The sequence below is a fragment of the Corapipo altera genome, unplaced genomic scaffold (assembly GCF_003945725.1).
Source record: "Corapipo altera isolate COAL_440 unplaced genomic scaffold, ASM394572v1 0, whole genome shotgun sequence".
Classification (NCBI taxonomy): domain Eukaryota; kingdom Metazoa; phylum Chordata; class Aves; order Passeriformes; family Pipridae; genus Corapipo; species Corapipo altera.
Genome location: NW_020884872.1, coordinates 24,632,272 through 24,647,396, shown reverse-complemented (window position 1 = coordinate 24,647,396; position 15,125 = coordinate 24,632,272). Strand labels below are relative to the sequence as shown.

At 38.9% G+C, this 15,125-nt stretch overlaps 1 protein-coding gene across 14 annotated transcripts in view; it reads left to right on the top strand.

Moving 5' to 3' along the window:
• The window catches only part of ANKRD10 (ankyrin repeat domain 10), a 37,671-nt gene continuing 22,546 nt past the window's right edge, over positions 1-15,125 (top strand). For 2 of the 14 annotated variants that reach the window (XR_003527150.1, XR_003527151.1), the window contains exon 1: positions 6,181-14,475. Coding sequence is in view for 2 of the 14 variants with exons in the window: in XM_027640034.1 (XP_027495835.1) it covers positions 3-203; positions 6,017-6,169; positions 14,384-14,475 (446 nt within the window). In the remaining 12 variants the exon portion in view is untranslated. The other 12 variants (XR_003527160.1, XM_027640034.1, XM_027640028.1 and 9 more) reach the window with 12 other exon arrangements.

Sequence of the window (15,125 nt, the reverse complement as noted above, 5' to 3'; positions counted from 1 at the left end):
CCATGTCTCTGGGAGCCGGCCCCGAGGCGGGCTTCTCCAGTGAGGAGCTGCTGACCCTGCGCTTTCCCCTCCACCGCGCCTGCCGCGATGGGGATCTGCCCGCCCTGTGCGCGCTGCTCCAGAGCTCGCCCCGCTCCGACCTGGCGGCCGAGGATTCCTTCTACGGCTGGACGCCCATCCACTGGGCCGCGCACTTCGGCAAGGTGGGGCCTGGCCGGGCTCGGCCGGCGGCGGGAGCGGGGGTGGGTATGGGAACGGGAAGGAGAAGGGGAAGGAGAAGGAGGGCGCGATTCCCGCTCGCGCGCAACGCGGCGCCATCTTTGCCCCTTGCGGGCGCCGCCGCCCCCCCATTCCCTCACCGCCTCCTGCCGCTGCTCGGGGAATCGGGCGGGACGGCAGCGGACAGCCGCGGCGCTTGGCTCCGTTCCTGCCTCCGCGGTCAGCGAGGCGGGGGTGGGCAGGTCACGGGGCTGGCGGCACCTGCCGTCTCCGCATCTTTCATCCCTTCCCCGCTGCCGGCGGCAGCCGCCCCCCTCCCTTCCCGGGTGACAGTGGGGGCCTCGCAGCCGGGCTTCCAGACGGTCCCCGGCTACCGGCACCGGGAGCCAATGGCGCGGAGCGGGGCAGGGGGCTCCTCCCACGCTGGTCCCCTCCGGATATCCCGGCGGGCGCCGGCCATCCGGGCGGGAGGCACCGCCGACGCGCGACCCCTTCCACGCCCCCTCGGATAATCTCCCGTGCCCTGTTTGACCCTCCACGGTTGAACCCCCCCATCCCTTCCCGGCTCGCTTGTTGCTTTGTCTGCAGGGTCTGGTCGTGATCCGTGTCGTCTTCGGGCTCCGCACCTGGAGACTGCTTTGTTGTGGTGCCAGTGTTATGACGACCGGCTCGTTGGGAGTGTGGGGAGAAGGCACTTGTGCCTGTGAGGCGCTCCTCCCTTGCCTTCAGGATGAAAAATAAATTGTAGTTTATACGTGCGGAGTTTTCTGTGTTGGCATCCTCGCAATGCAGAAAAGGGTGAAACGTGGGAAGTAGGTCTGCTAACTTCACGTCTTAAAATGAATTAAATCTTAATTTCTTGATTTTTATATAGGCCTTTCCTGTTTCTGATGCAGTGAGTGTCCCAGCCTATGCAAAATTCCAGAGCAGAGGGTTGGGGTTTGGTGCTTTTTCCTCGTTTATTTGTCTAGATTTGGAATTCGAGGGGCTTTTGTTCTTGTTCTCCCTCCCATTTCCAATATACTTCTATTTGTTTATTGGTTGTGTGCCAGAGGAAAAGATTGATATACTTAGGCAGTTGTCATGGTTTATAAAAGTACATTAAGACATGGTTTCTATATATTGCATGATCTTATTTGCAGTGCTTCTTAGAGAAACGTTTTAGAAGCATAGCTAAGTAGTCCTTTAGTCCTAAAATAAAGTGAAACAAAAACCCTTAACCCCCAAAATCCAAAATGTAAACCAGCCTTTTATGTGTTCAAAAAGAAGCTAATAATCTACACTCCGGAAAAACTGGAGTGCCTTAAATTTTATTGGGAAGTACACTCATATAAAATGTGAAGATAGTAATCCGTGTTACGGTCCTCTGTTTCCTTTTTCCATCTCATAAGAATTTCTTTTTGGTACTAGCTTGTGGCAGCCTTGCTTTTGCCTTGACAGTGTAGATGTTGTATTGTTTTTTTTTTTTTCTTTAAGCATCTTCAGCTCTCTGCCAACCATCTTAGGCTGTGTGAGTTTTTGTGTGCATTCCAGTTTCTGTTGAAGAGACACTTGCAGAAACAGCAAACAAAGGGAACAAGTCAGTCTGCAACCTGTCGTGCTTTTATTTGCCATACTCAGTCTTAGGTATGGGCAAAATTTGATTGATGGTGTTGTTACTTATTGGGGGAAAAATCTGAGAAATGAATGAGACTTGGAAAGATGACCTAGGCTATAAATGGGTTTTATACAATTTTGCATATATGTACTTTCCTAAAAGCCTTCAGATCTAGGCAATTTCAATTTATGGAAGTTATCTGTATCTTTTATAGTCTTGTTAGGTAGTGTTCCTTTCCCAGAGTCAAAGATTGTACAAAACATTGAAAAAGTTAAAGTAGTGTAATTGGGTCCCAAATCAGGCTTTGTGTTTCTGTGGCATAGTTACACTCTTTTTACCTTTCACCAGTTAATAGACTGTTGCTAGCAGTGACACAGTAGCTGCTTTTAGTGGACAGTGAGGTGCATGTTTTATGTTCTTATTTATGTTTTTTTTTTCCAAATTCACTTTCATCAAAGCCAAATGGAGAGTTCTTCTGTTTATCAAAGTACCATAGATATCAAATATTAATTTGTGAAGTGTTCATTAATAGTTACTGAACCGGAATCTTCCTCTTCACTTTTTTGGTTTTTTAGATTTCATGGGATTTTTACTTGTTTGGTTTTTTTTCTTTTTTTCTGAAAGAAATTAAATGGTGACAGAACTTAATGTCTGTCTATCTGATATAGGGCCATTTAGTAACATGGTCCACCAGACATGTATTGGTTCTAACTGCAGCTCTGTAGCATGATGAAATGACAAAACTGATGTAGTTCTTTCTGGTAGAAATCCCTCTGGAACAACTCCTAAGCAGCGACATCTAAACCAGTCCATACATGTACACACGTGTACGTGAACAAACAGCAAGAGTCTGGGTTTGGTGAACTTTACGAGCATTGAGATGTTTCTGTCCCTTTACCTGTTGTACAGGTTGAACGTGAAAGATGGCCCGAACTGTATCAAAACACAATACAAAATAATTTTAGAGTTAAGCTGTGTACAACTACATTCTTGCACAAAGGTGTAGATGTGCTTCAGTAAGGAAGTGGCAACAGCAGTCAAGTTGGTTATAAATGAATATGCAAAAGAGGAAAGGTAGGGGGGAACACTGATGTAACACTAGGACCAGTAAAAGTGAAGTCTCTTAAGACTAAAAATGAAAACAGTATTCTTGAATAACTTATTCTGAAACATACTTTTACAGCTTGCAAGTAATAAATAAAATACCAGCAAATTCAATTGGACATAATAGATATTGCAAGTAGTGTTTCTGGTTGTAATGTCTGGGGTTTTAATGACAACATGGGCCTCCTTTTAGAGTTAGTAGCAAGTCCAAATTTACTTGCTGTGTGGAGTACCTGTGGTGGAGTTTGCATTTTCAGGACATTCCCTGACTGCAGAGAACTACTTGTCTCCTGAGATGTGAATTAATTCCCATTAGAGTTGCTGTATTCTAATTAGAGTTAATCATGTAGTGCCCTAAATTATCCTGGCATTCTGTAGGTTTCTGAGACGATGGGTCAGAATGTAGAATTGTTAACAGTCTAAAAAAACCACCAGAGAGGTAGAAAATGAAGGGCTTGCATAAAAAAGAAGTCACTGTTAATTCACTTTGTTTTGGACTAACCTTAATTTAATTTTTAATCAGTTGCATGTGAATTTTTATTTTCTCCAACAACATCTATTTGCTTGTGCTCTTCTGCTTTTTTTTTTCCCATTTGACTATTTACATTATAGGAAGCACAATAGTGTTAAGTACATTTTGTTGCTTTTGGAACAAAAGTAGTACAGATAAAAATGACCATCTTTTCCTTGGCCACTGTTGTGGCCTATACAGGGACCTGTCTTTATTCTTGACCAAATCAATTTAACCTCTGCTTTAAGTTATACAGTGGAAAATATCTGCTATATTGAATTAGGTTATTTAATGAAAGTGGACTTGTGTATCCTGATATCAAGCATAAATTATCAAGTGAGGTATTGTTTTTTGTCATGTTGACTTTTCCTGTCTGTGGATGTAATTACATTTATACCTCATTCTTCCGTAATGTTGGAAGAAGCACGTTTTTGTGACAGCCATGTTACAGGAGACCCACACTTCAGCTTTTAATGAGTTGAAATGTCTTCATTCTTAAAGCACTGTCGGAGAATGTAAAAAAAAAAAAAAGGCAAGCAAAGCCAACATTTAAAGATGAAGTTGTACAGATAATCATGACGTGTAACCATCTTATAGAACAGATTTAAACAGCGCAAATAGCGCTAGTGAATGAGTTTCTGGTTTTCCCTTTTCAGTTGATGGGCTGTAATACCTGTCTAATTATGGAATTCTTTCAGACAGGTGCCTGTGCAGGAAATATTATTCTTTCCTGAATTTGTAATGCTTGTCTAAAGTGTTTTCAAATTAACTCCATTCAAAGTCTATTTTTTTAAAAACTGGCTGAAATTTATTTTTGTTTGCAGTTGCAGTAGATGCTCTTGGTGTAGCGGGAGGTTTTTTCCCATCACATGACAATAACTAGTGTTACAATTTAATTAATAATTACTAAGGGTTAACAGCAATATTAAGGGTACTAACATGTGAACATCAAGGAAAGTCTAAGATTGGCAAACACAAAATGTATTTGAGTAGTCTAGCATTAGAATTATATGTTTGCTTACACCAGTTCTTTGATGTAATTTTTTTTCCAGAAAAAGTGCTTGTTTTCTTTTGGAAAGGTACTTTGTCTTTGGTGATATTGAGTTTTATTCATTAGTACGACAGTATTCCAGTTGCTCTCACCCTTACTTCATGCACTTAGGGAGTTAATGGTAGATCTATGTCCAGCCTTAACTTAATTACAGTGCAAAAAAAGTACTTTTGTATATCCTGAAGGATGTACAACCCTAAGGATAGGGTTCATATGTGTTTGTTTGGACTGTGTAAGGGAAGAAAACAATTTAAGTTCACAATGTATTTGCAAAACTAATATAAAATGATTAATTACAGTGGTTGGTAGTTACCTCATATATGTAATTCAACAGTGTCAGGAATTCACAGGTTAAAAGAGGGAGAAAGAAAGGCTGACATACAGAAAGAATGTTGTAATTGTGCTGTTGATGTTTCTGTGTGAATCAAGCTGCAAGCCCACATTGGGGTGCTTTTTAATTGTTCGTTTATGGACAGAGTACTCCACAGCTGTGATATGGCTGATGTTTCCTTTAACTGTGAGAGACAGAGAGACCCATAGATTTTTGGGTTATATGAACCAATGCCTTGAGCCAACGTGGGATTATTATGTGTGTGTGCAGTGGTGTTTGTTTTCTAACCGAGGTTAATGGATGCCTAGACTAAACTGTTTATTTCAGCATAGTGCATTCCTTTTCCTTTCAACAAGAAGACAATGTTACTGTGTGACAGGAAAGGAGCCTTGTTTTGACTGCTTTTGCAAGTTGAGGTCACTGTGGCTGTGGTTTGCCTAGTTTCTACAAATGAGATGTTATGAACATTTAAAAATAGTATCTGGTTATCTGATGCTTCTGGTTAGTGTGTTGGGAAAATAAAAGAATATAATGGAACAAAATACTGCAATTTTTTAAAACAAAGAATTTTTTTTTTTTGTATTGCCACAAACATGCAACCTGTTTGTTTTTTTTTTAACGGCTCCTCATCTGTAATAACAGGAAATGGTGGGAGAAATGTATTCCTTTTATAGATTTAGCATACTAGATATTATTAAGAATTAGTTTTCATTACTAATCTTCTGTCACTCCAGGAAAACATTAAAGAAATGAAAAATCTTGTGTTTTTCTGATTTGCCTTTCTCTAAACTCTTCCGAGAGTACATCTGTGTATCTCCTGACAACGCTCTTGTTTTGGCAAATGTTACCTAATGATGTCTGGTTAGTATCATTATTTTTTTTTCCTTCTTAACAAAAGTGAGCCAAATGGCTCTTGTAGTTAGATCTGAAGTATTTATGTCCTCTTTTTCCTTTTCCTGAAAAGAAATGTGGAATTCAGTTTTGTAGGAGAGAAGTATTTTTGAGATATAGTCTATAGCCAAAGGAGGGAGGAGTCAAGGAGGAGGGGGATATCCTAAATCTCATATTCTCTCTTGTTTTGCATCCATGTAGTCTTATTAGGAAGTTTAGCTTTTCTTGGATTTGTGTATTTATTTAGCACATGCTAATTGTCATAGCACATCTGTGTAACATTTTTGGTTTTATTCCCTCATGTCTTTAAAGCTGGAGTGCCTAATGCAGTTAGTAAGAGCTGGAGCTTCTGTAAATGCCAGTACAACCCGTTTTGCTCAAACACCAGCCCACATTGCTGCTTTTGGAGGACATCCACAGTGCCTGAATTGGTTGATCCAAGTGGGGGCCAACATAAACAAACAGGTATGGATTCATGTGTACTTCACCTATGCATATAGTTTTGGAAGAAGTGTCTTGATCCCTTTCTATGACGTATGTGATCCTTACATTAACATACAGATACTTTATTTTTAACATCAGCTGAAGTCAAATAACTTAATTATTAGCTATAGACCTTTTACATTAGAGTAGAGATAGGACTAATAAATGTCCTTTAAGCTTCTAGGGTTTGGAGGACATTTGTTTTAGGAATTGACATCTTGCTACTTCTTGAACAAAATGGTAATGCTGCTTTGGTATTGGCAGCATTAGCAAATATTCTGAGATTGTAGTGCTGCTTTAGGGGCAAGAAGGAAGACTAGTGAGGAACATAATACGTACTAAATATGCTAAGAATTGGAAAATTCACCATTACCTACAGAACCATGAGACCCTTACGGTGCTTCATGATTTAGTCACACATCTAACTAGTAAGGTCTGCTGTGGTTTATTTTAAGGTGCACATGGTTTTATATTTTTTTTTCTTTTTAGATTATTTCCAAAGCTTTTCTAGTAACTTCTTGAAAATAGATCAGAAGCATGTACTTTACTAACAAAGAATGAATGGATGACTTAAATTTTTTTTTTACTATAATTTTGCATTACTTTTACTGGGAGTATGTAATTTATTTGGTAGCAGAGAGTGCATAAATATAGCAAAATACCTGTAAAGAACTGTTTTACTCTGGTGAAGTAACAGAACTGGATGCTTAAAATCTATCATATTTTTGAAGAAAATGTTTGAAGTTCTGAATGAATCTATTATGTATGCTGGGCATACATAACATATACCTTTTTAATGGTAATAAAAAGTATTTTTGATAATATTCTGTGAGAGTAATTGATATTACAGCATATGCTGTTATTGAAAGCTGTGGTATAGCACAGTATCTGTAAAATGTCTGGCCTATTAAATGTTGTATCATACTTCTCTTAAAATATTTAATGGCCAGACTTTGTTTTATATGCAGTAGAGTTAAGCTAAGTCTGCTGAAGAACTTAAACACTTGCATTTCTAGAGTTTGGTTCTTTTTTTTTTTAAGCTGTGCAAAAATAAGAAATGGGGAAGTTTGTGTTGAGTTTTCAGAAAAGAAGGCTGGTGCATTGAGAACAGCTGTGAGACACCAGGAGAATTGTAGAAACAATGAAGGTGACTGGATGCAGAGGCTATAGATCGCATCTTCTCCTTGATACCTGACAAAAGTAACTTATGCAATAAGTTATTGCTGCATAGTGGTAGAATCTTCAGAAGAGAAAATACAAGAACTATAAATGCATCTGGAGACCAGGTAAGAATGTAAAGAAACGGTGATTAGAGAGGAAACATGGCATGCACAGAATAAAGATGTACACATAACTGCTAAATGAGAAGAGAAGAATGAATGAAAATGAATGAATGAGAAGAATGAAAGTTTCCAACTATGAGGATAAAGAGAAGAACTGACCAGTGAGGTTGAAATGGAGTTGAAGAACAAGCTTGCTGTCCCGGAACATGATGGGGGGAAAAAAAATCACATGTAGTGAGTGAGGTTGTAGCAAAGAAGAAAGTAGCAGCTAGCCTCCAGAAGAAGAGAAGAGAGTGGAGAGATGTCTCCATGGCCTGAGGGCAACATGCAGATGACTGTAAAAGAAAGCAGAAGGCAGTATAATATGCAGTTAATAGTGGGCAGGAAACTCATTCCAGCTTAAAGAAGTCACCAAGGCAAGCCAGTTACTCGGGAGTCTATATATTAGTGGTTTGTCAGCAGAGCAAATGGTCCTCTACAGGAGGAAGAGTACTTAGTTCTTGAGTTCAGATAGTGATGATGGTATCTTATAGGCTTCTAAGGGCAGACTTAGGTACTGACAGACCAAGGACACAACAGAGATGGGTACTGAGAGCTGACGTTGTGAACACCTTGTGTGTTGTTAATGGTAGGCTCAAGTTGCACTTGAATACAGTAGCTTTTTTTTTTTCCCCCCCACAAAATACTAACTGAACATACAATAAGAGGCATTTCAGACTCAGTTTGATGATACCTCTGGTTAATTTTAAATAGTAGTAGAAACAAGAATGTCTGTCAAGTTGCTTGTTAGGATGCAACTGGTCAGTCACACTGGTTTCACATGCATGAGCACTGAAAGCTAGGCAGTGTGCCTTCGTGATACCTAAAGCAGAAACTCATCCCACAGATAGTTGGATACATGGCTATGTAAAGCACAGTGCATGCTTTGCTCTCCCCAGTTCCTTCAGCTATTTATTAAATTGCAGTCAAATTCTACTACTCTTGTTTGATTTCAATTCCTTAAATGATCTTGGTTCCTTATTTAACTTGCAAACACCTTCAGGTGATTATCTAGGGCTTCCACCCACACTTTTGAGCTGTTGGAGCACTATTTCCTGATGTGTATTTTGTTTATTCCTTCCAGCTCGCTGACTGATGCTGTACTCCAAACAGACATAGTCACTGGCTAATGCTTGTGTGAGGACAAGTGTTCCATGGACACTGGATACAAAACACATGCTGAGAAAGATCTGGGAATACTTGATATTTAAACTAGTAAACTTTCCTTCCAAACTGACTCCTGGTCATTGGCTACAGACTAACCCATCACTTCTGGAAAAAGAAAAGGATAGCTTCTGAAAAGGAATCCACTCAAGTCTCTCAGTTTTAACGTAAACCTCCGGTACTCAGTAGAATTTGCATGCATGCTTTCTCATATCTGCCCTGAGGTATTGTATTGTAGCCCATGCTGCCTGCCCTAAAGTTTAGGAAAACTTAAAAATGTCTTATCTCCTTGCTCTTGACAGCTGCCCAGGACACTTCTGAGGCAGCAGCAGTGAAGGACAAATGCTGAAAAGTGCTTGTCCCGATTGTCCTTTGCTCCCCAGATAAGTTTTCCTGTGATGCCTAGCCCTGTGTGTGCTGGCTAGAACCATCTCTATGATCAGTGGGCAGTTCTTACCCCCCAGCTCACCATAAAAAATGCACAGGAGGAAAGCCAAAGTGCCAAGCAATGGCCTGACTGTTTTTACCCAGCAGTGAACCCAAAAGAATGTCCTGCTGTTTGGGTTTGGTTTTTTTTCAGTGGGCAGCGCCTGCTAGTAGTTCTTAGTAATGTGACTCAGGACCTGCACTTGGCTGCCTGCCTGCTCTAGTTCACTGTAATAGTGGAAAGCAATTATGTTGCTACTTTTCCTGAGGATTTTTTCTGTTTTATCCTTGTCACAACGCAGATGGATTCTGGGCTGTTGTACATATTAACACCAGATAATCATGAGTACTGTTTGATTTAGGAGACTGTTAGCTTTCATTTAAATACTTTTTTCCCTTCTAGCCACAGCCTATTAAATATGTCTGTTGTATGTTGCCTGTGTTGATTGGCCAAAAAGTTTTGTGTGGCCTGTCCTAAAGAGAAGGAAAAAGAAATACTGCATCCTTACAGATGATGCAACTTAATTTTCCTGCAGTCAGTTATCACATGACAGTGATGGCAGATTTAGGAGGGTTAGATTACCCATACTAGCAAGAACTGTAAACATGCTGATATCCTTGGTGGGGAGGAGAAAAACCCACTCATTATTTTGGTTTGTTATAGTTTTGTATTTTAAACAACAATTTGGACTAAATCCAGATAGGAATATCCCATCAGTTCTCATTTTCACTCAAAATTCAGAAGGAGAAACAATCACAAATTCAAAGCATTTTTAGCAAAGAATGAGGAAAAGTACTCAGTGTTCTTTAGTTTCTGCTTCCTAGCTTCAGAAAGGGTGCTGAGTCTAAGACATCTGAATAGCTTCTGGAAATGTGATCATCTGATAGAACTTGAAATTCAGTTAGTTGAGTTAAGGAATTGGGTTAGTTTGTTTCTTATCAGGTAAAATAGTGCTTCTCTGTCTTAGTGAGATATCATTGGAAGTGTTTTACAAGTGCTTGCAGAGTGTTGAGGTTTAACCTCAGTAGATACCTAAGCACCACACAGCCACCTCCTTGTTCCCCCCACTCAGTGAGTTGAGGGGAGAATCGGAAGGGAAATGTGAGAAAACTCATGGGTTGAGATAAAGGCAATTTAACAGGTAAAAAAAGGAAGAAAAGAAAAACAAATCCAAGAAAAATCAAGTGATGATAAAAGCCTCACACAACTACCAGAAAAGCTTAGTTGCTCACCAGTAGCTGACTGATGCCCAGCCAGTGCCCAAGCAATGACAGCCCTGGCAAACTTCTCCCCCCACCTGCCACAGCTTCTCTTGCTGAGCATGATGTCATATGGGACAGGATAATCCTCTGGTCAGTTTGGGTCAGTGGTCCCAGCTGTGCCATGTCCCAGCCCACTCCTAGCTAAGACTTTGGATTTGTGCCCAAAGCCATGTTTTTAGTACACCAAAAAACCTTACTAGCTGCTCTGAAGAAAATTAACTCTGTGCCAGCTAAAACAGTACAAATAGTTGAAAGTTTTCAGTGTAAATGTATATGGGAGCTTTTTATTTTAAAAACAAATATCTGCAGGTAAGTTGGTTTTGGATTTTGGGGGGAGGAGGGGTTTGGGTTGGGTGGGTTTTTTTGTTTGTTTTTTTTAATAAATGGAAGGGGACTAAAGGTACCAGTGAGTGAAATTACCTGAATCATATCCAGGGACTTGGAACTTGGAGAACAAAATGGAAAATGTCCTCTGAATTCACCAGGAAGATCCTCAAGCCAACAGAAGCTTGGGTCCCAAAAAGACAGAAAGAGGGAAAGTGGAGTAAAAAATGGCTTTGGAATGAACTGAAAAAATACCCCCATCTAAGAGAGACCTGGGAATAAGCAGCGAGTTTGAGAAAAGTACTTAATCAGTAGAGGAAATGTCTTTTGAGGTTAAGCAGCATAGTGAGGAATTGCAAACTGATTAGTCAAGCTGAGATAGATTTACTGATTAAAGCAAAAAAAACCAGAAGACTCTTCAGCCACATAAATAAAAATACAATAAGGAAGGAAGCCAAATACTTCAGTAAAATGAAAGAAGTCAAAGGTAATCTAGACATGACCCCGAGGTAGAGAAGACTGCCCCTGTCTTTGTGAAAGGATAGCCATGCTTCTCCAGGGGAAAGGAAGAAGGTGTTCATCAGAGAGTTGCAAAAAATGTGTGTCTTATGCTTCGTGATTTTTTGTCATTTCTTTAGGAGTACTGTACACAAAGTACTTAGTTTTCACAGAAACAAATGTGTTATCTTGAATGCTAAATTAATGAAACTTAATTGGCATTTCTGCGTATTTATTTATAGTGCAACTTCTAGATAGTGAGACAAGTGTTAGAAGAGAAGGGTAAATGGGACCTTGACAAGTTCTGCTCTTGGTATGAAAGACCAATACAAGTTATTGATGCTTCCCTTCCTGCAATATTACTACAAAAGGGATTATATCAGACTGAAGCACATATGGGAAGTGTGAACAATTTAAAGGATTATGAGGTATTGACAAGGATAATTAGGACTTTGTAGAGCCCCTCAAAATAACTTCTTTTGCTCTGCATAGCTAAAAAAATACGAAAATGTACCAACAAGCTAGACCTTGAACTGTTCTCAGAAACTTCTTGGGAAAAACTGTTACTTTGTTTTTTATTTGGTCACATGGATTCCAGTTGTTGAATCAAAACAGAATTGTTCTGATGCTCATACAGAGCACTTTAGTTTCCTTTTTGGATGTGTTAAAAAATAAGTAAATTTAAAAGCCATTTTTTAGTGACCTATAATTTTTTCCTTTCAGTCTAGCTCATAATCCAGAGATAATTTCTTAGCAGAGCTAGGAGAGTAGTTCAGAAACTGTTTCAGTGCCCCTTAGGAGAATGTCAAAGGAAGATAATAGTAGTGATGGCTGAAATTTAGGTGCTGTAATTAAAAGGAATGCTATAAAAATCTAAATACATGTATTCTGTCATTTTCTAAGTATTTTCTCAAATCCTTAGCCTTAGACACACATGCTTTTCTGGGCCAGTGATTGAAAGCAGTCCTTCTCAAGACATATATTCTCTTCTGTGATACTAATGTTCTTCCACTTGGCGATGGAATCTTTAACTACTACAAGCTTAGCTCATGCTAATGCAGTGGTGAAGAGTCCTTTTGCAAAGGTCTTTGCTTATCTTTTCTTTCTCCGCAGCAAGACTTCATAATGCAGTTCTCTAGGTCTTATTGTGGACAGTATGCTGGTTTTATGGGGCTAGTAGAGATTTTTGTCATCTTTATCACATGCATGACTAGTTGAGCTGACTTTCCCTAAACTGAACCTCTTCTAACTGAGGATTGGTTTTGTAAATACTAATGCTGAGCGAATTACTTCTTTTCTACACTTTTACCTCTAACAAAAAGGGGGGGAAGGGGCAGATTGGGGGGAGAAAACAATAACAGAACGATGAATGAAAGAGAGCTTCCATAATTGGAAAATTTATTACACTAGGAAGAAAACTTTTCAAGATAAATTAGCGTCAAATGAATTTGCATGTATGATAGTTGATGTAATTGTATCCTCTGTTAAGCTTCTCTGTCTTCCTGTTAGTTCAGGAAAACTTATAAATAGGAGAAATTACATAAACTTAATTGGAAAGCAGTCTTCTATCCATCAGCTATAGACAGCCATTTTGGAAGGGGGGCTGTATGGCGCTTTTATAATCTCTAAGGAATTTTTAGCTCTTTTCTGTCTCCAAGCTTTGTCAGCCTCAGCAATTTTCCTTAGTTTATAAGAAAGTAAACTTTGTTAGGTACCATTATTGTTCCCTGCTTGGGTGTGCTAGGTAGTTCACTGTTTGGCTGAATATCTGTCTTAAGCACTGGTAAACTGGCTTACTCATTGAATTTGGAACTCATTATAAAAATATTTTACCATGAAATAAAATTGGCAAATTGGAAATTGAGAGTACATAACACATAATCCAAAATTCATTTTCAAGTTATATTTACGTGGTCTAAAAGATGTGATTAAACTTCTCAAAAGCTTGGCAAAGAATTTAAACCTTTGGTACTTCTATCTATTAAGGTGGTAGTATGATTATATTTTGAATATAATAACGTTTCAAATAGGGTTTAAGTATAACCAGTACTGTAGAGTTAGGCATGAACACTGTTGTGTGAAGACGGGTGAGTCAGTAAGGTGCTGTGTTAATTTAATATAGCTAGTGTTGATATTTTAATAAAAGAAACAGGGAAGCAGAACTGAGGCACATACAGTTAGAATATGTTTAATATTAGTCAAACAGACCAGTAAAGTCCATCAGAAGTTTGGAGAGAAAGAGGATGGGGAAGAAAACAAAAAAAATCTTTGCTATCCACTGGAAGTGTTAAGGATTGTGATGATTAAATCACGTTAACAAACCAATAACAACATTTACTTGCTACTTCGAGACAATATTTCATTACAGATTCTTCTCTGTTGTTCTTAATACTGGTGGTTAACTGCAAGTACTGCATTTCCTCTGCAGCTTGTAGAACACAATGCATGGAATTTACTTGCTGCTTGCTTGGATTTGTAAAATTGCTGTAGATTCTCCCTGTTGGGAAGACGGTTGGTAGGGAGCAGTTGCCTGAAAAGCCTCCCAGTATGTTTACACATAATGCAAAAAGACTAAATGATTGGATGTGTTGGTTAATACTAATGGAATGTAAATGCACAAAGAAAATCAGAAAAGACAAGTATGTAGGATGTGGGTCAATATTTATGTCTTGGGAGAGATCTGGCCTGTCCTATGAATGCTGGGCATACTTCTGTTAGAGTTCTGCATACATACTCCTCTCCTCCTGAGTACTGAGGGAGCAACACAGGACTGTGTAAGTGTATCAACCAGATCTAAAAGCAGTACAGTCCCACAAGCTCAGCCTTGCTGCTTCTGAGTTCAGGATGGCTTGCTCAGTCCAACAGTATTGGGACACAAAAGTGCTAGGAGATAAAGGGGTTAGAATAACTTGTTGCGGTGCTATATGTGGGGGGGGGTTAACAAGTTCTGCTGAATATGATTGCTGATTGCCTAGTTAGGCTTATCTTGTGAGTTAAATGCCCTTTGTGTTATTTCTTGCTAAATATCTAATGTACATGGCAGCCTACTGCAAACTTTAAAGTAATGATAAAGTACTTGATGTATTTGCTAGCTTATGTGTTGCTTTTATGTATCTGCTTTCTTAATTAGAGTAATGTAACAATAAGATTTTAATTTTTAGAAAGATAATGCTTGACAAAATGTAGTTTATCTTTACAGGATTATGTTGGTGAAACTCCTATTCATAAAGCAGCTCGATCTGGTAGTATGGATTCCATAAGTGCCCTTGTGGCTCATGGTGCGCAAATAGAGTAAGTGAGGTTTGGTTTTTTTGTTGTTGTTGATTGTTGTGTGTGTAGCTAACTAACTTAGACCAGTAAACATAGATACTAATTTCAGAAAGAAAAGTCAAAACAGCAGACACCTGATTAAAAGACAGCTAGACATGTTCAACTGTAATGAAGCCCAGGATGTTTTGCATGTCTAGTGATAAAGATTATTTTATTTAAATTATAGCAGTGTACTAAAGTATTACAGCATTTATATCTGATACGTTATAATATTTATCACTCTTCTGTCAGATGACCCCGAATTGTACACTTTATTCAGCATGTAGTTATTTTTGCAACAAATCTACACCTTGCACTGGTGAATAAATATAGAAAACAATGCAAAAGCAAAATTATGCACAAAACAGCAATTCACACACTCTTTGCAGTTAGTTTAATAATGTTTGTTAGTATATTGTGTATTTGCCCTGTTAACTTTTTTCTTTAAAGGTTTATGTACTGCAAAAACATTCAGAAAGCTCACAAACTTTTGCAACTTACAGCATGGACAAAATGGATGCAGTTTTCACCTAGAAATGTTGAGTATAAGCTCTATGGCTTATAATAATGTCAATACTTAAGCAATTTGTTTTAATTAGAACTAGCTTTATTATCTGAAATGGTAACTAGTT